The 25,394-nt window shown below is 38.5% G+C and overlaps 1 protein-coding gene across 3 annotated transcripts in view; it reads right to left on the bottom strand.

The window, feature by feature from the left end:
• LOC109418259 (probable ribonuclease ZC3H12C) overlaps window positions 1-25,394 on the bottom strand; it is a 112,107-nt gene that overhangs the window by 42,389 nt on the left and 44,324 nt on the right. Inside the window, exons 1-2 of one of the 3 annotated variants that reach the window (XM_062857086.1) lie at window positions 16,796-16,895; window positions 16,576-16,628 (exon numbers count right to left, since the gene is read on the bottom strand). The exons of the other annotated variants lie outside the window; for them this stretch is intronic. Of the exons in view, the coding sequence (XP_062713070.1) occupies window positions 16,576-16,628; window positions 16,796-16,880 (138 nt within the window). The 5' untranslated portion in view covers window positions 16,881-16,895. Of the gene's footprint in view, window positions 1-16,575; window positions 16,629-16,795; window positions 16,896-25,394 lie in introns of those variants that run through there. 3 annotated transcript variants of the gene reach the window in all.

Raw genomic sequence — 25,394 nt, 5'->3', positions numbered from 1 at the left:
ATGTCCATGTTGTCCGACTCCGACGATGTCGACTGGAGCAGGAATCGAACTCCGCGCCCAAACAACGGACACATCCGCACGGCCACGAAACCCACAAGAACTCCTGATAGAACTCCTTGGCTTTCGAGAAAAGACTTAGGTTTCAGCGAGAAATGCTGACCTTGCAAAAGGAAGTCATGGCCTTCATATCGAACTCCTGAGTATTTGGTAGAAATCTTGGGCTTCATTGAAGAATACTGAAATTTTAAGAAAAATAATGAGCATGCAAGAGTAATCCCGAGCTTTCAAAACGAGTCAAGGACTTCTAAAAGAAATTATAAATGAAATCCTGAGCGCCCTAAAGACAATCTGGTCTGCCTACGGAAAAATCAAGGGAAATACTTAATTTTGTAACTCGTCTCTGTTATGCCCGCTCAGTCCATAAAATCCTTACCCAATCCCTTATTTCTAGAGCCTTTACCCAACTCTCAGGGTCGGCACATCCACGACGAGGCAATTCGAGGAAAGAGGAAATAATTAAAAGAAGATAGAATAACTTTTTACGGCGGTTTATTGGAAAAAGGCCCTATCGTCCCTAGCTGCCCTATCTAGAATCCTACCAGTACACTACACTCAGAGCCGTAGCATTCAAATTGGCGCCCCACGACAATTGGTTTCTTTAGCGGTGTTCAGGCGACTCCTGAATCTGCATGTCAAACTGAGCCGAAATAAAAATTTTCATGAATTTTGGTGCCCGGGAACCTATTTAAAAATCAGTTCGAAGCTTGTATGGGCTCGATTTGTCGAATCACCCCTCGTTGCATTTTGTAAAGGGGTGGAGCTGTCAAGCAGTTGCCCAGCTGTCAAATGGTGGTCTCAAAAAATGTCTGAAATTGATTTTAGGTACCAAAATAAAGTTCTAAAAATCTAAAAAAAACCATAGTGGCTCAAAAAAGGTGCTCCTTCTTTAAAGGTTGGATTTTGGTGTTTCGAAGAAACAGATTTTCCCCGAATTTTTCCTTTTTCTTAGAGTATTTTTCAGTTGTGTATTTCTTTAGGAGTTGGAAACGACCTTTTTATTTTGAATTTATCTTTATTATTATTTAAATTTATATTTGCTTTACCAAATAAATTTACCAATGGCTTCTTCTGAAGTTTAATCATAATATTTCCCAGATAAAAGTGAATTTTCAGTAATCATTAGACGCACCATGGACATGGAAGAATACCGGGAAAAATTCCTGTAGAACTCTCTTTATAAGTTTTTTGTTGGAATCTCCAGAAGAATTCCTGCTGGAATCACTGAATGAAGTTCTGAAACTCTGGAGGAGTTTCTGCAGGAATATTCGGAGGAATACCTGATGAAAACCCGGGAAACATTTCAGCAAGAATTTTTAATTCCTGGAAATCCTAAAGCAGTCCGTGAAGAATTGCCTGTAAGAATTTGTGTAGACCCACTGGAAATATTTTTGAAATAATTTTTGAAGTAATTCCTGATAAAAAAAAACTTAAGGATTCTCTGGAGGATAAAGCATTGTCCAGTTAGAATCCGGACGCAGATAATCACTTATATCTCAGAGGTGGAATAACAAACAGAAATGGTGAAGCCCTCAAAACAAAGATAATTTACTGTAGTTTCATGGAAAAATATCATTAAAATTATTTAATTTAATTTTTAATGCATTTTCTCATTTTTTCCGTGATTACTTCCTTAAAAATCTGCACAATGCTAGTAAATTTTAACATCAACCCCTTCGGCGGATTTGTTTAACAATCAGGTCATCTCTGTAGTGTCCTGAGACCCTCTACCAATCTGATTAGGATTCCAAAGAAACTTTGCCAAATATTTCTCTTCTTGCGAAATTAAGGGCTATTCAGTGAATTCCAAAGAAGCGAAATTTGAGTGTTTTTTCGTTAATAAACACTATCCAACAGTGATGACACCACTGCACATCTCAGGCTGTCGTGATAGCTCACCAAATTAGCTCAAACCTCTACAGATCCCTTGTGTGCATTTTTGGAAAGCAGCACGCGATTCTTGAGGTTATCATCTTTGTACACATTTGGTGTCAAAATCGTGATGTGAGAAAACGATGTCCAGAGCTTGAACTTCCTGGCAAATCTTGGAATTCCAAACAGATTTATCCATGAACATAAACTTCAATCTTCCTTGGGCACTTCCTCATGGCATGGTTAACAACATCTGTGCACATCACACATAATGGTTATGGAGACATTAACATTTTTCGCGACTGTCGTACCTGACCACGCTTAATTTTCAGCGTGTTTGTGCAAGATTTTTTTCCTTCACTTGTCTTCAATCTGAAATAACTTTTCACTCGTAGCAAGAAAATCGATGAAATTCTCACCATCAATAGAGGAGTTGTTTATGATCAGACTGCTGTAAAAAAAATATGATTATGATCATTGAGAGCGTCACAATAAATTATCCTTTGCATCCGGATTCTAACTGGACAATGCTTTATTTAAAAATCCCCAGAAGGTTTAACGAAGAAATCACTGGAGGAATGTCTGAAGAAATCCATGTAAGGCTTTCAAAAAAAAAAACCTTTGGAGAAATTTTGGATGAAATCAATGGCGGATTTTCTAACGGAATACCTGGGGAAATTTATGAAAAAAAAATCCAAGTTCATGATTTTCTGGAGGAGTTTATGGGAAAACTCATGGTTTTATAGAGGGACTCCAGCAGAAATTTATGGAGAAATCTTTAGTGAACATGGAATAATTTTGAAAGAAATCAATGGTAGATTTTCTAAGCGATATGCGAGATTTTTTCTCAGAGGCATTTCTGAAAAAATCCTGGGTGGGATTTCTAAAGGAATCTCTAAAGGATTTTCTATAGGAAAAAAAGGAAAAAATGTGAAATAGAAGTATCGAGAAATAGAAGCTTAAACCCCCAGAAAATTTATAGAATCTGTGGAGAAATTTCTAAAGGTATCTTGAAGGAAATTTCCAAATTTATCCACGAAAGATTTTTAGAAAGATTTTTATAAGGGAACTATGGAAGTTTATCTAGTAAAATCCTTAGAAAAATATTAAAAAAAAAACCTTTAACCAATTTCTGAATAAATTACTAGATAACTTCTGAAAGTCTCCCTAGAGGAGTTTCTATAGGTATCCTTCGAAAAATTGCGAGAGGAATCTTCAGAAGAATTTTAGATTTTCTGTTTTGAGTTTCTGTGAGAATTTTTGGAGGAATTGTTTGAGAATTTTTGAAAGAAATCCCTAGAAGAATTTCTGAAAGATTTTCTGAAGGAAACCTAGCAAGAAATTGCAAAGAAATACTCAAAATCTATAAAATAAAATATCATCATTTTATTTTCTTCTAGCCTTAGGCCTTTTCGGCGCCCTTGGCGGGGGCCAACCTGGCCAACCGCACGCTACGGCTCTGACTACACTTACGAGTTTGTCAATGTTGGGGTGGGTGTCAATGTTGGGCCCGTCGCTGGTAGCTGGCTGGCGGAGTCCTACGGTAGCGGATCGTAGCCACGCGATCTACCGTGGTCAGCAGGGTCACTGGGGGGGTTCTGTAATACCGGCACGCTTCTCTCGGTCCTCACGTAGCCGGCTGTCGCACGGTAGAAGGGGTCCTCTTTTCCGGGTCGCTTCTACCGCTCCTACTGCCCTCCGGTTTCCGTACAGGGGGGTTCCATGTCGTCCACACGATCCTTTCATAGTCCGCTGTGCTTTCAGCGCCCAGGGATGATTTTGGTTCAACTTCAGCCTTCGCGACTTGGCAACATCCACTCACTAAGTCCTGAAACTCCTGCTATTGGTCCGATGGAACCGATCCTTGCTGCAGGATGTTGTGTGGTACCGCCGGGCGGAAAAAATGTACCCAAACGTGGGAAAATCGGTGGTTCACTACTCCACAAATGATGCACACTAGCTTCAACTGTCCTTCTCACAAAACTTTGGTTTTTCGAGTTTGTGTTCGCTTTTCTGGCTACAACTCAAGTGAACGAGCGATGGCTCGTTGGCCTCCCAGGAACCGGCGAAAAGGCTTTTTCTCGTGAACCGTGGCCCCGCAGGTTGCCCGATTGTATATTTTAAAGGTTTTATTGATATTTGATTTTTAATTATTGTTTCCCGACTGGAAAATTATATCAAGTTTATATCATATTGTGTAATGATGTTATGATATTTTTCAATAACTTATTATGTTATAAACTAGATGCAGGATGATGTTGAAATAACTGAAATTATAACAAAAAGTACACTGATCTAATCAAGATTAAAACCTATTTTATTATAATCATATCAAAATTATAACAAAATGTGATATGAATTTTAGCCTCAGGATACTAGCTTCTATCAAAATATGTTATAATCTTGAAAAAATATTTTTCAAATGTCGAAGACTCAAAACTTAGTTATAATACAATGAGTTATCAAACGACATGTATAACATAATGTATTATAATTAAGCTATAGTATTTGGAAAACACCAAAGATGTTGAACATGATTATATCCCAATAAATTAAAAATATCATGGTTTGTTAGCATTGTGTTATATTTTTGTTAAAAATTTCAAGTCGGGTTGTGATTGTCCCTCCCTTCTTTTAACATTTCCTCTTATTTATTTAATTTTTATACTGAGAAATGGTTTGAGCTGTATGCTCAGAGTGAACAAACAGAGTAATTGGTCACAACTTTAAAGAAAAATAAGAGCAGGATTCTCACCTGCATTTCCAAGACAAGGTATAGTTTTCCGAAGGGAATCCTGGGTCTGCAAGAGAAATGCTGTGCCTACGAGGAGAGGATTTCGGATTGTTGGGGCAGGTTCGTGATTTCTAGACAAATTGCTTCTGAGAAAATCGGACACGGGCTGTTGAGTACCCGAGTAGAGTCTGACAACAAAATGATAGCAAATCGAAAACTCGATTTGTATTCAACAGCTAATTGATATTACATTTTGATATCAGTTCGTTTTGACTAAATTTGATTTCAAACTTAGATTTCGTTTTGCTGTCACTTCGAACTATTAAAAAAAAAAAACTTTTAACTCTAGGCAATCTTTTTTTTTGTAGAGTGACCAGGTGGAGCTGCAGGGCAGCTAAATAGCAAAGCCTGGACCCTTTCCCAACTTTCCCCCTACTACGACCAATACTCACGATGGACTAGACGATGTCGTCAACTTGAGCAAAGTGTGTAGTAATTAGTATTGGGTCGTAGTAGTTTTTAAAAATACTGTGTTTTAACTATCCCATCGCACTAGTGGTTTGACCGAATGGAAGGTCTAAAGATGATTTGATAACTGAACAATATTTCAGTAATCGTAAATCTCAGAGGTCACTGGACAACATTCAAAGAGAAAAAAGGTTGTTAATGTTAACGCCTTCAAAGTACTATTCCTGACAAATATTACAAAGAGCAAAAACAAAATATGTCATAGCTAATTTTTAAAGATTAGATATTTATGAAAATAATTCGGAGAGTTGCCCGATATGGGCAACTAGTTTTTCTGACAGCATCCCCAAACAATAATCAAATAAAATCCTAAGTTATTTTATAATACATTCTGAAAATTATTTCAAGCTGATAACGAATAGTGTCAATAACCGATGTTGGTCATAGACAGCACCAGCATCATCCCCAAATAACTCTCATATTAGTGTCAGATAACACTTTTTGAGCTTCCATTCGATTTTGTAAAGAAATCAGTCAAACCCTGTGTGTCAAAATATAGTCTATTAGGGTAATTCGCCAATTGTTGAACACCACCCAAATGTTGAACAGTTTTTGAAAATGTTATTATAAATTTAACTTAAGTAATTTTCCATCAACGTAAACGTATGATCTAGATGCGTATACATGTGGGTCATGATATTGCTCCAATAATATTATAAAATTATACATATTTTACGTCAAAAATATCGATTGAAAGTTTTGTACCGCTAATGACCCGAAAACTGCACATTTCTTAGCATTAATTTTAAGAAATTGCTGTTACGAAATAAGCTTTGCTGACAAAACGACCACAAATATCAAAGTCACACCATAGTTACAATAACTGGAAAGATGTCCTTAACAGTTTAACATTGTTTAAAATCACATTTTCATTGTAATTTCATTTGAAAAAATATTTTTCTTATCACACTATCATTATGCAGCTAAGATCCAATTGTTGAACACTAGCATAACCTACGATGTTAGCATGACTGCCAGATATTTTTTTCCACTTCACCTTTTTCAGGAGCGATCCACGGGTTTTCAAAGTATCTCAGGGTTGTTCCAGGGGTATTCTAGAGAGTTGACTGGGTCCCATGGGTTTCCAGGGGCTTTCGAAGGCGGTCGAAGGTGTTCTTTTCTTCTGTCATTTTCGCTTCTAGTCAAATCTTTTTAAGCCATTTTTTGCATTTGGTTCTGTTTAAAACGATTTTCAGTCCACTAGAGCTCTCTTCAAATGGGTAGCGATTCCTTTGGAACGTCCATAAATTACGTCACACTTTGTGAGGGGGGGAGAGGTGAGAGGAGTTCATCAAAGTGTGACGACCCGTACAAAAAATCAGAGGTCCCATACAAAAAGTGTGACATAGGAGGAGGGGGAGATTAAAATGGACAATTATTGCGCGACGTATTTTATGAACGCTCCCTCATTTGAATGAATTGTCACTCAAATGACTAACTGGGCGCAAAGCGCGAAAAACCCGGAAAAAATTCCGCCAGAGTGAAAAATGTTGGATGTCGGGTCAAAGTCGGATCAAATTTTATCAAATGTTGGACAACTGTTGGACCCACATCGGATAACTGTTGAGTCTATGTTGGGTTTGGTGCCCAAAATAAAAACAGGTGAATGATAGGTTTATGTCGGGTTATACGTCATCAATTACGAACAAAGCTTCAACCGTTCAACAATTAGCGAGAACCGTCCAACATTAGGATGAGCAAGCTTAAGGAAGCGTTCAACATTTGGGTTACAGACTTCCCATACAAATGTTCTATTTTCTCTTAGAAAATGGAATTAAAGGGAATACAAATCCAATGGGCAGTATAAGGAATAAGTAGATCTAGACGTTCACTGGATATTTTTCAAATAAAGTGGAATTATGCACGGAAAAACAAACGAAAACGAAAATGCCAGTACTAACCGTTCAACAATTGGCGAATTACCCTATGTGTCTAATTGTGTTTTTAATTTCGCTAGTCGTCTTCTGCATATCTATGATCATCTCAGTCCGAAGTATTATTATATCCACCGTAACCCTTTACATTGTCAACCGTCCTAAGTCCTAAAGAAACATGTAACTAAATTCCTATTTTTTGGTCAGTGTTATAATACCGTCTAAGATATAAAAACAAAAAGTTCAGTCAGCTGATTTTCGTGTCAAAAATAAAAATGATAAAGATTATTTGTCAACTTTTATGTATTCATCCCTACAACACCTATTAACCGTTATGTGTCCGACAAAATTTTTGCTTTTTTCTACACCGTGCTTTTTAAATGGGCGCTGGGTACCTGGGTACCCTGTCGGCCACATAAGGGTTAAAATAAGAAATACAAATATAAACTCAGTTAAAAAAAAAACAAAAGTTATATGTTTACCTAATCAGTCCTTAATTATCTAAAGGTAATGAAGTTAATTGTTAACTAATCTGTAAGTCTGTAAGTCAACTTATCCTAGCGTCCACTGTCCTGTGTATTTTCAAATTCAAGTGATGAATGATAAGTGTAACGCAGAGACCTCCCCTACCCACTCTTGCGTTACGTTAAATTTAACAGTTACTGTTAAATTTGAGATAATTCAAAGAATGTAAAGATTAGGTCTATGCAAGCTGAATTATAACTTGTCTTTAACATGTGATAAATGCACAACGGATACTCCTTTGGTTCCCATTAGCACTTACGGCCGATTCTTTCACATGCGCTCAACTCGTAAACCAGATATATCTAGCTCAAAGTCCACGCGATGGTGAATAAACTGGCGCTAAAGTGCTAATGGGTTAAGCCCTCCCATCGCGTCAAGATTGAATATCCAGGGGGAGGGACTAACTTCTAGGCAATCTTGTATAATAACTCTAAGAATATACCATTAGTGTAATTATCTTATGGCATTTAGGATTTCATATCAATCGAAAAACCCCTATATTTAACGATTTTTTCCATTTTGTCCTACTGATAGCAAAAACAGTTATCAATTTGCTATCACTGATAGCAGGAATTGTTTTCAACTTGCTGTTAGGGGAAAATTTTTCTGCTCTCATTTTTGATGTTTTAACCGTTAAAACGATTAAAACGACAACAACCTGAGTTATCATAATTTGCAATATCAAAACATCAAAATTTGTTTTCAATTTGCTGTCAGACTTTGCTCGGGTAGGCTTACACCGAGCGCGGGTGATTGTGGTATTCCACAAATCTGGCTGAGTTGCAGCTAACTTCCATTAGGAGGATTTCTTCTTCACCGATGGATAATTTTGGCACTTTGAAGATAACTGGGATAGGTACAATTCAAGACGATTTTTTTTTCTTCGGAAACACAATTTGGACTAATTATTACGTTAAAATTAAACAACTAGGAAGCTTTCATCGAAATTGTGGGATTTATAGGAGCACTCTTGGCCTCACATGTGAATTCTGGGCTTTCAAGGGGAATCCTGGATCTCCGAAGAAATATATACGCCTTTGGACAGGATATTAAACTTTTTTTTTTTAAATACCGAGCTTCCAACATGGAATTTGGGGTTTATGAGGGAATCCTGGGCAACCAAAAGCATCCTGAGCACCCGAAGCAAATCTTGACCACCCGGAGCAAATCTTGTGTTTTTCAATAAAAACATGGGATTCCGTAGGAACCCGTAAAGTTTCGAAAACATATTCCGATCTTTCGTATTTAATATCTAGGTTCTTTCCTACATAAAAGACTTTTTCACAGATTCCGCAGAATCCTTCCGGGTCTCTCTGCTTCGACACCATCCAAGTATTGCCATGTAGAGATCGTCATGCAGGAAAGCCGTTTTTACATCCATCTAGGCATAGGTTTCGTGATAACCGAGGCCTGGTTTTTGGAGAAATCCTTTAACGAACAATGTAGCCTAGTCTTAATAGGCCATCTTTGCTTATCCCTTACATGGTTTCCATCAGCGTCTTCTTTACGTCAGAATACCCACTTCGGTTGTAACGGTTTCACTCCTGGAGAACGCTTCACTAGCCACCACATCTGTTTTTTTCTCATCATCAATTGCAGCTCATCGCGCACAGCCACCAGCTAGTAGTTTCGATGGTCAGGCTTCCTTTGTCTTTGTAGAACGAAGGAGGATCTGAAGAGTCGAAAAGTTCTACAGCAGAGGTTGCTCTGATGCCAGTAAGAAAATCTAATAACTTACTTGGGAGCCTGGGCTTCCGTTCGCTACGCCTAGTGGTTGACTCGGAACAGTCGTCATTTCTTTGCTGCGAAGGGAGCGCCTCAGGGGTTTCTTCATCTGCCTTCTTATCATAGGTCATCGGAATCAGAACCGAATTCATTATCGGAATCCTCCTGATTCATCATATAGATACTTCTTCAAGAGCTTCACAAGGAACTTCTACATGAGGTATTGCTCGCCTCTCCCTCTGGCTCATACAAGGTAGGGATCACCTCCCTCTGGCTCATACAAGGTAGCGTCATCAGGTTACTTAGGGGCCGTTTATAAACCACGTAGACTTTTTGGGGGGAGGGGGTTGGTTTGGTCAACGTCTACCCAGACAACCAGGAGTCGCATAAGAAACCACGTTGTACATCGTATAAAGTACTATTTTAAGTCACTATCACATATATGTATGTCTGACTGACAAATTTTCATCGCATATGATGTTATTTTTTGAACTTATTACGATGTATCAGGTAAAGTCATATAAGAATACAAATAAACTTTAATAAGGTAGGAGTACATCGTAGTAGATGATATTCTGATGTTTTATTGCGATGAACTTTACTTACTCGTAAAAGCGTGCGAGCGAACTCGCAAAGTGTCTAATGAATTCGCATAATTGCGTACTGCGATGATTATACGACTTTGCTTGGTACTTTTCTTGTTGTGTCAGTTTACCTCGCATTGGTGTATGGATGAAATTGCATAAAAGTAAAAATAAACTCGTTGAAGTATGCATACAAACTCGCATAAGGTAGAAGCGTTTATGTTGGCATTACGCGATTTGATATATGATAATAATTAAAGAGTTTCTGTTGCACTGTGGATGCAGTGCCAAAAAGCTACAAGAAAGTGAACAGCCGTAATTATGATTGCAAAGTCATCATTATTTGTTTAGTTGGCTTGATAATCAACAATGGAAGGTGCTAGCCAGAGAGGGGCAGTGAAAATTGTACGGGAAATCGTTTTTAGCCTGCCAAACACGCACAGCGCAAGTGAACCAAGTGCATTCCAACAAACACTGAGGTGAGTTAGAATATCATGATAATTAATCAGCTGGTATCATAGGTAGCGTTTGGTGTTGTGTGTGAAGTGTGGCTCGACAATCCAGAGGTCATTAGTTCGATATCGAGCTGACAGAATTGTTTTTTTTTTTTTTTAATATTGTTAAATCGCATAAGATGCTAAATTGCGTCGCAATAGTGCACGCGGTGCATCGCATAAGATATCGCTTCAAGTCATATAGCGTTATTATTTTTCCGTCAATGCACGTATAGCGCCTCCACTTTTGTACGCATAAGGCACTTTTGCTGCATCTTATGCGATGTAACTTTAACGCATAAAAGTACGTATAACATGACATAAACTTCATTATACGTGCAAATTGGTTGTCTGGGTACGCTCCATACAATTTTCAAAATTTTTATATGGACAAAAGTCTACGAGGGGGGAGGGGGGTCTGAGATGGCCAAAATTTGGTCTACGTGGTTTATGAACAGCCCCTTAGCATAGGTTAAGCATTCTTCAATCTTCATTGACCTTTACGTCTCTCGCTGCCACAAGTTTTCTAGCAGCTCTATCCCACAGCCTGTATCCATTTGGGGCATAACCAATTATTACAGTTTGACAAATCTTGGGGTCCAGCATCGATTCAACGAAATACCCACCATCAACTTTTTATAACAGCTTTACAAATCCTTGGCATTCGTTCGATAGATTCCCGCAATGTTTCGTCCGTAATTTGCGTCCATGCAGTTTTTAAGGCCTGTAGTACACAGGGTCAAATATTTGACAAGGAAAGAACTCAAGAAACTACATCAGTTTGACACTAATGAAAATTCGATCGAGTCAAACAAGATGTTTGAGCATTGGTTTCTTTTTGGACAAATATTAGACCCTTAAGCACTCACATAAGTCCCATAAATGGGGTCTCCAGTTAGCCTAGTGGATAAGGCTGTGGATCGCCAATCCGGAGACGGCGGATTCAATTCCAGGTCTGGTCGGGAACTTTTCTCTACTTCCCTGGGCATAGTGTATCATTGTCCTTACATCACAATGCACAAATTGAAATGCATGCAATGCATTGCGTTGCGTTGCGTGGTAACGGAGTAATTCATAGATTGCATACTGAAAGGTGTCATGTTAAAACTTTAATACTCCTATTCTAATTGCTTATGGAATGCTATTTGGGATCAGATAGTTGAAAGACATGAGAACTTCCATTGCCGGCTACGCCCATCTTCTCCGTTACAAAAATAAGAAAGGATGTGATGATATGACACCTACTTTACAAGAGGTCAGCGACACACCGACACTCCCATAGGTGTTAAGGAGTTATATATTTAGAATGGTATGATTTGGGAATCACTATAAGCGAGTGATGCGACAAGATTCATATTGTGTAAGTGAGTTTGAGTAAATCATGTAGATGTGTTGCAGTGAGTGAAAGTGTTTTAGTATATTTATACACCAACGTTGGGATTGACATAGCTAAGAAATTTTGTCACTTCATGGGCCTTTTTGATTCCGGGATGGGGCACAGGAATTTACACTGTGTCCTGGCTAACAAGCCTAGGCTTAACCGCCATTGATCGGTCTCTGAAACGATGAGAAACACGGGAAAGGATAGTAGGGAAGGGATAACTATTTATCAAGATGCCAGCAACTCACCGACGCTCTCGAAAAAATAGAAAGGAAATAGGAGTTTGGTACACACAAATTTCAATGCATGCAATGGCAGACAAAGAAAACCCTTCAAATAATAACTGTGGAAATGCTCAACGAAGTTGAAGAAAAGGCAGGCAAAGTTCCAGTGAAAACGTAGAGCCACAAATAAGAAGAAGAAGTGCTTATGGTTTTGAGGACGCGTTAGTCTTGTATTCTGGTATACCTCATCAACAACGCCGTAACGTCACGTTTCTAATTTCCATTTTGAACAAGCTTTTTCAATGAAAACAAAATGTTCAAGAGATATCATTTATTGAATATAAATCATAATACAGTGATAGACATTCGTTTAGCCGAGGCTAAAAAATTTTCAAAAAAATGTCAGGAAACTCATACAAAAGATGTTATGATAAAACTTTTTTATCGTAGTTATAGTATATCTAGTACTGTTTTATAAAAATGTGATACATCATACTTACATATACACTGAAACAAAAACGAGGGTAAAAACCCTTCAAATGTCATTTTTTGCCTAGACATTCGTTTAGCCGAATTGAACATTTTTTAGAATTCCATAATAAAAAACTAACAAATTTCGAAAAATATCCAATAAAGTCATTTTGTATGGTGACCTGCATTATAGATCGACTTGTAAATCATGAATTAGGTCGTTTTTGGAAGTGTTGCCATATTAATTTTGCATGCATCTCATATAAATATGTCATATTATTGTAAATGTTTCCAAATTGAGATTTGATGTAGATATTTTTATCGGAAGTGTTTCAAAAGAATGCAATGAAAGTTTCATGACCAAAGCAGGTTGAAAATTTACGGAAAACAATGTTTTTAACAGAAAAATATAACGCAAACCATAAAAAAATCACGTATTTAAGTATTGTTTTGATGGAATATTATGGTTTCACTTGCATAAATCACAGCGTTTACTACTAATACGTCTTCTAATAGCTCCCAATACCTTCCAGACTGTATTCTGGCTGAAATAACATACATTGGACGGCTCATATTTCGAGAAATGGCACTGAAAGTATTCAAATTTCTAGCATGAACTACTTAATTCATAATTTAGACATTCTTTTCAAATAAATCATGTTAAAAATAAATGTGGTTCACAATTAAGACTCATTTATAATATATTTCTCCAGATTGAATGAAATAAGCCAATTGTTTGACCATATCTTGCATTTTTGTATGAGCATCTGCTTTTAAATAAACAGGGTACAACAATTCTGACACTACTTGCAGTTCTTTCACTTAGTAGTCTTCTAACTCATTTATTAATGCTAGTATCAAACAGGTATACTCCACAGGCATTAGGGCATGTCTTTATTTCAATGCAGAACTATTTATTTTAGCTTTTATCAATCCCATTTTAAAGTTTAAACAACCAAAAACTAGTATACTTAATTTTTTCATGACATTTTATGTAATAATTTGAACATTTCTAACAATAATTCTGTGCCATATTTTCAAAACTGCTAATCTAGCTTACGTTTGAGTGTTTGCAGAAATCATTTTTCTTAAATAAATTTGTTTATCGTCGCTTCTCCTTATCGGGACATTTTTTTATAACATTTCTCTGAATTTCACAAATAAATAAACTTTTAAGGTCAATTATCTTGCTAACACGTCATAAACTAAATATCTTGGAGTATATCCTCGAAATATATTTACGAAATTGCAAAAAAACTATTGAAAACCAATTTTTCATTTACCTCGGCTAAACGAATGTCTAGGCAAAACATGACATTTGAAGGGTTTTTACCCTCGTTTTTGTTTCAGTGTATATGTAAGTGTGATGTATCACATTTTTATAAAAAAGTACTAGATATACTATCACTACGATAAAAAAGTTTTATCATAAAATCTTTTGTATGGGTTTCCTGACACTTTTTTGGTCTCGGCTAAACGAATGTCTATCACTGTATGACAGATTTTTTTGGATTTTTTGCACTTTGAAGGAAAGTAAACAGCCTTTTTCAAGTACAGGTCGCACTCAATTATCCGGAGTCGGATTCCCAAGCAACACACATGTTATAATAGAGTTACGACAGCGTAAGTTTTGGTTGTATAGAAGTTTATTTTACGTAATTCTAACATTGTGTTGGAATAACGTAAAATAAACTTCTATACAACCAAAATTTGCGCTGTCGTAACTTTTATATAACATGTGTGTTACTTGGGTTCTCAAACATATATCTGGGGAACGGAATGCTGTAGCAAACTGAAATTTTGACTGATTATTAATCAAAGTTGACTTGATAAAATGTCAAAATTTCAGCTTCATACAACATTCCGTTTGCCAGATACATGTTTGGGAAGCTTCAGAACCCGACTCCGGATAATCGGGTCCGACCTGTATTTGTATTTGTAGATAAATATGGTGAAAGTAGACAGAAAGATACAAAGCTAGAAGAAAACGGACGGACCGGGGATTGAATCCTGGAACTTCTGCGTACGAATCAAAACGTCTACTATACCACCAAAATCGTCTCATTCTAACAAAAAGCAAAGATGGTTTTCTTCTAACCATCTTTGCAAAAAGCTAAGTTGACCCAAAAGTTGTTGTACGGAAAACTGTTTAATACAATGATAAGCATGGTTGACAGCATGCTCATATGTTCCACACAACAACATTACTCTTGCTCATTCCTACTAACATAAGGACTGTTCATTTTATAAAGAGGACAACTTTGCAAGGCTATAAAAAGAAAACGCGTAGATCAAATTTGAGCAGCCTTGGTTGGTTGTTCAGTACATTATATTAGCTGATAATAACTATAATTAAATTGGGTTAAAATTGTTGGACTTCATAGAAATGTGGCAAAGTGTTAGGAGAGGTCAATTTTTCGATCCCCAAAAACTAAAGATAAACACAAAATTACTGTAAAACATCGGTGTATCGTTTTTTATTTCAAAAAAGTGTTTGCCATACTGCAGCAGTATGAGTGACACATATTCTGGCAAAATATAGACCTAATCGGAATATTAGTTGTTGAGATATTAAAGTTACAAGTTGGTCTCGATTTTCAGAACAAAATTTATTTGTTAAACAAAAAATATGAGAATATTAAATTTTGAATGTTTTCAATGGATCTAGCCGAAAGTACTAATAATGCAATTTCAAATGCAGAAGACCGCTTCTAGATAGCATTGTTGGCTTGGTTACTGTGCTTCATGGCAGTTACCGGAGGAAAAACAGCTTCGTTCTTTGAAGGTTCTTCTAAATAACGATGTAACCCATTGCAAATACAACATAACAATGATGTCGAAAATAAAACTTTACATGTAGTTATTTTCAAATAAGGTATATAATCACATAGGATCAAGCCTTGCTGAAAATAAATAATAATAAGCTTCTCCAGAATCGAAAACTTGCATTTATGGGGCAAAAAAATATGAAATTTTTCACTATGGCCATAATTAGGGATTAAATTTATGATGAAGAATGTACTTTAAAGCATATTTTTCTTCGGTATAATTTAGAATGCGATTCTCTTCTATACTGGACAAATTTTGAACTGAATTCGTAGTGTTATTGCATCACTGGACTTAAATAAGTATGTTTTATCAATTTCATTGATAACAAGGCAACTTACTATATCAAGCTGTATAATGCTTGGTGCATTATTATTGACTAACTATTACGTTCTACCTTTTGTAGAATAGTATTAGATCCCAACACATTGAAAAGTTCATAAAAAATTAAAAGTTATGTATGTGGAAAGTTATGTAGAATTTTGAGAAATTGGTTTTTACTGAGTTTTAACGAAAACCGCTCCAGTTCCATTACTAAGGACAATTTGTATAATGTTATATTTTTCCTACACTGTAGAATAGCTATGGAAGTTTATGCAAAAAACTGGTAATGATTTTATTGAAGAATAAAAAAGATATCACACAAATAAGGTGTCCTCTTTATAAAATGAACAGTCCTTAACTACAGCTATTACCGCCATATGGTAGCCCATAAATTCGAACGAAATCCCCATTATCTTCCGAAATCATGAACAACGAACGAATACTCAAGGAACAAAAATTCCCACCGTTCCAGGGAATTAGCTTTCTTCCAAATTAAAGTATGACGTACTCCCTCCCAACCGTATAGCTTTCCTTCGAAGACAGTGGCAATGGCACAGTGCGAATCACCTGCTTAGAAACCGATGCGATACGATGCGATGGTTGGATGACAGAATAGCATGTTCTTCGGGTTCTTCCCCAGTTCCTCCAGTTTGGGAAGTCTGTTTCATGAGAAATTTGCATTTTACGAAAACCTGTATTGATTTGGCTGGAAAGTCATTCGCTAGGAGGTATCACCTTTCTTATATGTAGCCTAGAATCGAAAATGTGCAACAACTGTTTTGAACTGTAATTAAATAACAGATATTTTTTTTTCTAAATTCAGTGTAATGATATCGTAAAAGTCCTAGTGATTGAAATGCAATAACAACACCTAAAAAGAAAGATTTTGATACCATTCCCACATTGAAATCCGGTCCCCTTAAAAGTTCATTTCTTTCTTCCTAACAGATGTCTACCTTGTTTGATGCAGCGTGTCGCGTTCGGACCTGTTGCGATATTCCGGATCCGTCTACCGAAGAGGTGATAATAATATATAACATGTGCAAAATGTGAGATTTGTCCTTCTCGGCCGCACTTGGTCGAACGAACAAACGAACGATCGCCAATGGAGTAGGTAGTTCCCCCTCTAGCCACGATCACACGCGTTTAACGTTTAACTATATTCAAATCACGCACCTTTGCATTTGTACACGCTAAATCGATACACTTTGGCCGGATTTCGGAGAAGGAGACAAAAGAAAAAAACACCACAACAACCCATCCAACAGCCATGAGCTACTAAACGAATTCAGACGACGCGATCGGGTTGTGGGTTCGTAATTTAGACATAATCGACTGTTGCACAATATCGGTCTTTTTTCTGCTCGGCTCAGGATTGATCACTTCCGGTCCATTGCGCACGGGTGCACCGATGCACAATCAATTACTCGTTTTTATCAGTTTCGACGGAGCCGATGCAATCGGAACGTAAACTCAATGGGTTAGATCGATTGTACCTATCTATGTACGATCCCTTACTACGACAATTCATCAAAATATAAAACAAATCTTATCAACTTCCGCTGGTCATTTACTACGCGTCCGCTTAGCGTAAATGCTTATCAGTGCACCACAATGAAGTACATTGAATTTCGGAAATTCCCCGCGAGTGACCAACAGTTAGATAAGCAATCACATCTGATTGTCTGGAAAGTACGATTCGGTGACATTACCGAGTGAAACGATGGCAGACAAAAATAAATGGAATAGATATCTGAAAGTTTAATCTTACGAATCGAAAATGCATAAGGGGATTTTTTATTACCGAACAGATTGAGCCAAATGATTTCCTTTCTTCTTCGTCTCTTGGCGTAACGTTTCAAATGGGATAAAGCCTGCTTATGAGCTTATTGTTCTATAAGCACTTCCACAGTTATTAAGTGACAGCGTCCGTCCCCTGCAAATGATCATTATGCATGTCTATGTCGTGTGATAGGCACGCAGATACAAGGCAACGTCCATTACGAAAAGTTCCTGAACCGATCGGGAATCGAACCCGTCAACCTCAGCATGGTCTTGTCTTGATGAATACCTGTGCGGTGTGCATACCGAATTATTATTATTATTTATTATTTATTCTTTATTCGCTTCATCTGACTCGTGTCTTAATGAAGGTGGTGGGGAAAAGCCTCCTGGAGTTGGCCATGAAAAGTGATTGCCAGTCTCCAAAAGGCATAAAAACCCCGTATCTTTTCGACAAACATTACAGAGATTGACTTACAAGGATCTACATTATAATACAAACAATTTCATACTATTAAAACATTACAAACAACAGGTCACTCAAGCAGTTACTGAAAATAAAAAAAAAAACATATATGTAGATAAGCTTTTTACGTTAACATATTTGGACAGATTCTCGCCTGTATTCAAATTCGCTGCATCCAATGTCGAATAATGCTATCACAGCTCACGATGCCTCCGCTGCTGAACCTTTCGCTGGAATGCCTGAGCAGACAGGTTGAAGTCGAACAAATCGAATACTTCATTGAATGCAGTTGTTACGGCACTAATCGGACTATGTTGGCCATAAACTGTGTTCGCGATAAAATCTCAGGTGAATCGATTTCTCCCAGCAGAATTTTCGCAGCTGCCTTCGGTCGTCAGGAAGTTACGCTGTCGTAGAGTCCGTTCGGGTGCGTAGATGTTCAGTCGCGATAAAATCTCAGGTGAATCGATTTCTCCCAGCAGAATTTTCGCAGCAAATCCGGCTTGTTGAGCAAACCTCCGGCTGGCCAGGGTATCAATACCAAGAAGGCGGCACCGCTGCTCGTACGGTGGCAGGTTTACAGGATCACGCCAAGGCAAGGAACGAAGAGCACGTCTTACAAATTTTCTTTGAACTGCCTCAATTCTGTTGATCCAAATTGTCTGATATGGGCACCAAACGACAACATTAGACTCCAGCAATGATCTCACAAGGGTGCAATACAGTGAACGTAGGCACACCGGATCCTTGAACTCGTCACAGATTTTAAATATGAACCCCAGTTGTCGATTCGCTTTCGAAATCACATCTTCAAAGTGGATCCGAAAGGTGAAGCCTGGGTCCAATATAACACCCAAATCGCGTACGTGATTAACGCGCTCTAATTTCAAATTATCTATGGTGTAATCGTAGATTATCGGCTTGAGTTTTCGATGAAAAGATATCACATTGCACTTCTTAATGCTCAAGGTAAGCATGTTGATAGAGCTCCAGTTAGCAAAGGTGTTGACTAAATGCTGTAACCTTAGACAATCATCTAAACTTCTGATGGTCATATAGAGTTTTAAATCGTCGGCAAAGAAAAGCTTGCATCCAGGAGGTAACAGACGAGACAGATCATTGATGAAAAGTGAAAACAGCAGCGGCCCGAGATTGCTTCCTTGTGGTACGCCAGATAAATTAGTAAATATAGTTGAAGTTTCCGAGCCAATCACCACACAAAGTTTCCGATTCGACAAATACGATCTCAACCAAGAAATAGAGTCTAAAGACATGCCAAGAAGCTCTAGCCGCTTCAACAGTATGCTGTGGTCCACTCGATCGAACGCAGATTTAAAATCAGTATATATCGCATCAGTTTGATGACCATCTTCCGTCGTCCGTATACAGTGTGAAGCGAAATTGACAAGATTCGTCGCTACAGATCTATTAGGATAGAATCCGTGCTGGCAGGTACATATGTAATGTTTACATGCAGCAAACAGCATATCTTTGACGACGATTTCGAAAACTTTCGAGCTGGCACATAATGATGTGATTCCGCGGTAGTTCTCAATACACCTTTTATCTCCTTTCTTATACACGGGAAACATAATGGAGAGCTTCCAGTTAGACGGAAACCGACATTGCTGAAGAGACATGTTGAAGAGCGAGGCTAATACGGGGCTTAAAGCATTGCAGCATCTTTTCAGTACACAAGCTGGAATGCCATCGGGGCTAGCGGCAGTGGAGTATTTCATTTTGTTGATCGCAGAAGCAACTTGCTGGCTAGTTATGTTTTTGACTGAAAGCTCACACACATTAAGGGGAGTATCTCTACATGCGATTTCGATCTGAGAATCAGTAGCTGTTTTGTCGTTGAATGCCCCCTGGAAGTGACTAGCGAAGAGATTGCATTTTTCCGAAGCAGAAGACGCATACGATGATCCCAGGAACATTTCTGTGGGCAAGCCTGTCTCGTTGCGTTTTGATTTTACAAAATTCCAAAATTGTTTTGGGTTTCTGCTTAAGTTACTTTGCAGTCGCCTTGTGTAACGTTTATAGAGAAACCTATTATACAGACGATATTCGTTGCTTGCTCTTGTTAGGGTCTGTTTGGTCACTACACAGCGAGATCTACAGTAATATCGAAGGGCCTTTGACCTTTTACGTTTCAAGTTTTTCAGGCGAAAATTACCCCACGGAGGTTTTGAAGCTGGTCTGCGCAAGGGAACATAATCAGGCAATATGGTTTCGATCATTCGTGTGTAACTATCTACTGCATCATCGATGTTATCTGTCACAAACAGAACTCGCCAATCACATCGAAGAAGTTGTTCGCTCAGTCCGTCAAAATCAGCTCTGTGAAAGTCAAACTCGGGTTGATGCGAGATATCGTCAAACTCTAGGAGCCTGGGTAGATATGCGTGAAGCTGGATGATTTTCATCCAGAGCGCAAAGGGGATCATGTGCCTCATAAAGCGAACAGTTTCCGATGGCAGCAACGTTCACGAGAACTAAATCTAAGAGTCGTCGATTCTGATTGTAAACGTGATTGATTTGTGTCAATCCGTGAAGGTTAAATCCGTCAAGAAGGCTGCTGCATGCAATAGACATAGTAGATCGCATGGCATCCACAGTTGGGCATGCCCGGGACGTTGTGTTCCAGATTAAATCTGACTGGTTGTAGTCGCCAAACAGGTAAGCGAGATCGTTTTCTCTCAAATTGGAAAAAACAGACTCCAGTGACTCAACATGGTTATTAATGCTTGTTAGGTCGGTCTTCCGGTCGGGGGGAAGGTATATAACTCCGATGCTGATTCGAAGGCCAGACAAATTTAGTCTCACCCATATTTGCTCCAAAGAATAATGCACAGAAGAAGGATCGATGCTACTGCTTATTCTTGTTGATACAGCGATAAGCACGCCGCCACCACGAGACTTACGGCTGTTACGACGATTTCTATCGTTTCTGAATACAGTGTAGGAGCTCCCGAAAAGCTGAGGGGACAGAATTTGATCGTTGAGCCACGTCTCAGTAAGCACTATAACGTCATAACAGCATGCCGATACCGCAAGAAAAAAGTTGTCTATCTTTGTGCGAAGTCCACGAACATTCTGATAGTAGAAGGATAACTTGTGCTGGGTATCTATTTCGCCGTTAGGGTTGTCCACTAGACAATCTACGTTCGCTACAGCAGGGCCGGAAAGGCAGCCATCGGGCTCGGACGGGGGTTGAACTACGTATCGTGTGATGGAGGATGTAGGCTGTAAAACCGATCGTCTATTAGGGAGAGCAGCATCCATCCTGGCTTCGGCGCGACATATACGTTCATTAAGTTTACCTGAACAAGCAGGATTGTCCACCAGACAATCTTCATCAGCTACAGTAGGTCCGGGAAGAAATCCATCGGGCTCGGACAGGGGGCGAACTGAACAAGCAGGATTGTCCACCAGATAATCGTCAGTAGGTCCGGGAAGAGATCCATCGGGCTCGGACGGGGAGCGAACTACGTATCGTGTAATAGGGGATGTGGGCTGCAAAACCGATCGTCTATTAGGGAGAGCAGCATCCATCCTGGCTTCGGCGCGACATATACATTCATTAAGTTTACCTGAACCAGCAGGATTGTCACCCAGACAATCAACATCAGCTACAGCAGGACCGGAGAGGGAAATATCGGGCTTGGACGAAGGGTGAACTGAACAATCCACTCGACCATCCGGATTATTCGAGAAGTGAGTCACCTGGAATACGCTCGGATTCAGGCGAGGTGCAGCATCGTGTCTAGCTTCGGCAGGCCATATACTGTTCGTTAAATTACCTGACAGAGCAGGAGTATCGACTGCTTCTGGGATTCCTTCGGAGTAGGCAAGAGTACTCTCGCACAATGATGGCTATTTCGAAAAGTCGACCAAGCTTCTGCGTTGTTCAAGCTGCCTCAAGTAGACCGGGCAGCTCGCGCTCCATGCAGCATGATTCGTATCGAGTTTCAGCTTTCGCTCAATGTTCATTTTCTTACAGTTTGCGCACTCTTTTGAACTTGACTGGCACTCGTTCACCAGGTGATTTCCACTACACACAGGGCACTTCGGAGAAACTGCTTTGCAGTCCTTACTTTTATGGTTGAAAGCACAACAGTTGTAACAACGCGTCACCTGCAGGCCATCAACAACACGGCACCGATCCCAACCACAGTTCAATTTTTCTTCCTGCAAGACTCTCTTGTATGTTTCGGCATCAAGCTCAATAATTGCACTAGAGTTGTTGAATCGCAATTTATTATTACAGTACGTCTTGCGAAGTTTAAAATGCTTCAAATTCGCGAACGCCTCGTTTTGATCCACCAATGTTCCTTTTAACTCTTCTTCATCCATCTCGTCACTCATACCAATCAATCTGACCGTCGGTCTGAGATTTTCCCGAACGTCCACATCATACAGACCACCCATATTTTTCGCAACGTTCTCCTTCAACAACTTCACACTTTGGTCATCTTGCAGCGCTATCACAACTTCGCCATTTTTTCCACTTGTGACCCGTTGATATTAAAGGCATCACGTTTTCATAAAAATCGGTTATTGGCATATGATTAAAAGTGAAGTTCAGCACTGTGTTCGAAAATTGTAGTGGTTGTTGAAGACAGAGAAAAAATAGGATTTAAAACGTGAATATTTCGTGCTTTAGTATAGGAATAGTTATTTATGCAACAAGTTGCAAAATGATGATTTTTTCAGCACGAGTCGTACATTTATCCAACGAGGCTTGCCGAGTTGGATAAATACGACGAGTGCTGAAAAAAATCGAGTTTTGCAACGAGTTGCATACAAAGTTTTTTGTAATAACGAAAAACATCCATCTAGCTACACAAACATGTATCAGTAGGAACCACGTGCGCGCGCTCATGCGTGTCGGCGTAGTTTTTCGTGTGATCAGGTAGGCTCTGGTGTAGTAGGCGTCACCAACGATCGAGCTCCCGTTGTCAAACAGTTGTGCACGGGCAAAAGCAAAAGCAGATTCAGCAGCTGCCTCTACCTACACTTGATTTGTAGTTCGAATCCGAATTGAAATCGTCCTGATTCGGATTCAAGTTGCTCAGTAGATGTAGAAGCAGAGGCTGAATCTACGGAAGGCATGGTGGTAAGTAAAAAGTGCTTACGAGCAAAAGTGCCGAAAAGTGCTACTTTTTAGCACTCTTAAGAGTGCCGAAAAGTAGTACTTTTCGGCACACTTGCATTAGGTGCGAAAAGTAGGCCATTTCAGCATACTTCAGCCAACTGAAATGTTCAACTTTTCACAACGTAATTACAAAAATGTATTTTTTAATTTTTCAGCAGAACTAGGTATTTTTTTTTAAACTTTTTCTTCTTGTTATGACATTCCTACTGGAACACAGGTGTCTCGTAACTGACAGCAGCGGAAACGGAACAGATTAGCGTATTTGGCTCTGTTTCCGCTGTCTTTCCGCTTAAATTTTCAAAGTTTCCTAAGACGAAAACATCCCTGAAGTAATCCCTAGAGAAATTCATTGAAAAATTCATGGAAAAATCTTTATACAGGGTGTTAGGTTAGTGAGTGCAAACTTTTTAAAGAGTGATAGAGGACCATTAATGGTAAAAAAAAGTTCTATGCATATGGTCAAATCTCAACCGTTACGTAGTTATAGAACTTTCCATGTTTTTGATTTTTATTTGATTTATATCCAGTTAATAACTTTAAAATGGTCAAACTTATCGCAGTTTTTTTACCCTTATTCGAAAGATTATTGAATTTTATATCAAATGGAATCTTTAATTCGATTGGTTTAGTTGATTAACTGAGTTTTCTAAAGCAAAATAGCTCAAAATAGTGTGTTTTAATTTGTTTTTGTCAATTATCTTTGAAACATGCATAATAAATTAAAATTATTTCCTTGGCAGAGTTGTGGCCCGTGTTCAACCTTACAATTTGTTCTTTGACACTAAACTTCTGGCTCTCATGATTTTCTTGCAATTTCGATTTAAAAAGTGCTTACCTTGACAGTTGCAAATTTATGATCTGAAATGCGATGTTTAAATCGGAATTGCAAGAAAACGATACGAGATAGAGGTTTGATGTCAAAGAACGAATTGTTGAGTGAAACAGGGGCCACAACTTTGCCAAAGAAAGAATTTTAAATTATTACGCATTTTTCAAAGATAATTGACAAAAAAAAATTAAAACACACTACTTCTGAACTATTTGCTCTAGCAAACTTAGTTATTTAACTAAACCAATCGATACATAAATGCCATTTGATAGAAAATTCAATAATCTTTCGAATAAGGGCAAAAAACTGCGATAAGTTTAACACTTTTTGCAAATTATAGCCAGGTAAGGCAATAACAGTCAAACAAATGGAAAGTTCAAAAACTACGTAACCGTTGAGATTTGACCATATGCGTAGAACAATTTTTTCACCATTTATGGCCGTCTATCACTCTTTAAAAAGTTTGCACTCAGGAACCACCCTGTATGTATCTCTACGGAAGAATCACTAGAAAAACCTTCAAAAAAATCCTAAGAGGAATCAATGGTGAAATTTCTTAGCTTAGCTTAGCTTAGCTTAGACTGACTGCACACATCTATGGTTGCTATTCCGTGATTGACCCGAACCAATGACAGTTGCACAATGAATCAACTGAATAATTGACTGGGAGTGGTCAATATTCTCACTGTGCACGCTTCAGAGACTCTCTTTAACGGTACAATAACGGCGCCGGCCACGTCCTTGCAGTCAGGTTGGAAGAGGGAGGGAATATTAGTAACAACCTTTGTTAAGTGAAGGCCCGCGTTTACCGCTGCGACTCCACCAAAGGCTGCAGGAAGGAGTGTTTGTTAGTAGGAAAGGTATCGTTGGGTCTGGATTCACTTTGATAAGTAATATGACCTTCGTGTCATGCTGGTTGCCGCGCTATTGTTTGCTTTACGCGGAAAGCAAACAATCGATCACCCACGTCAGGTGGTCACTTAATATTTCGAATCGAACCGCGGAAGCTAGTCGCCAAATATTTAACTGCAAATGACACGAACTGCAAACGATGCAAGCTGACGCACTATTGTTCACTTCATATGAGAAGTAAACAACTGATCACCCACGTCAGGTGATCGTTTAGTGTTGCTACAAAAGACGCGAAATGCTTATTTCCGAATAGGGAAAAAGAAAAATCGAACGACTGAAGCAAAAGCGCGCGACACCGGCACCCGGACGAAATTCCATCACACACTCGAACTCTTCAATATTTGTTGGGCAGATAAACGAGAAATTTGTTCAATGTTTATATCGTATACTGTTAGTTATTTTAATAATATGGAACGAGCTCACCGGGAATCAATGGTGAAATTTCTGGAGAAATACTTGAAAGAATTTTTGGAGAATTACTAAATAAGTAATTTGTGAAGAAATCCGTAGAGGCATCCCTTGAGGTTTTTTTGGAAAACTTCCTGGAGTAATTCTTAGATTAATCGTTGCAGAAATTCTTATTCAAATCTTTGAAGAAATTCCTGCGATCCAGATGAAATTACTGGAG

The sequence above is a fragment of the Aedes albopictus genome, chromosome 3 (genome assembly GCF_035046485.1).
Source record: "Aedes albopictus strain Foshan chromosome 3, AalbF5, whole genome shotgun sequence".
NCBI classification, from domain to species: Eukaryota; Metazoa; Arthropoda; class Insecta; order Diptera; family Culicidae; genus Aedes; species Aedes albopictus.
Note: the sequence above shows the minus strand (reverse complement) of the source record. Positions and strands in the feature narration are given on the sequence as shown.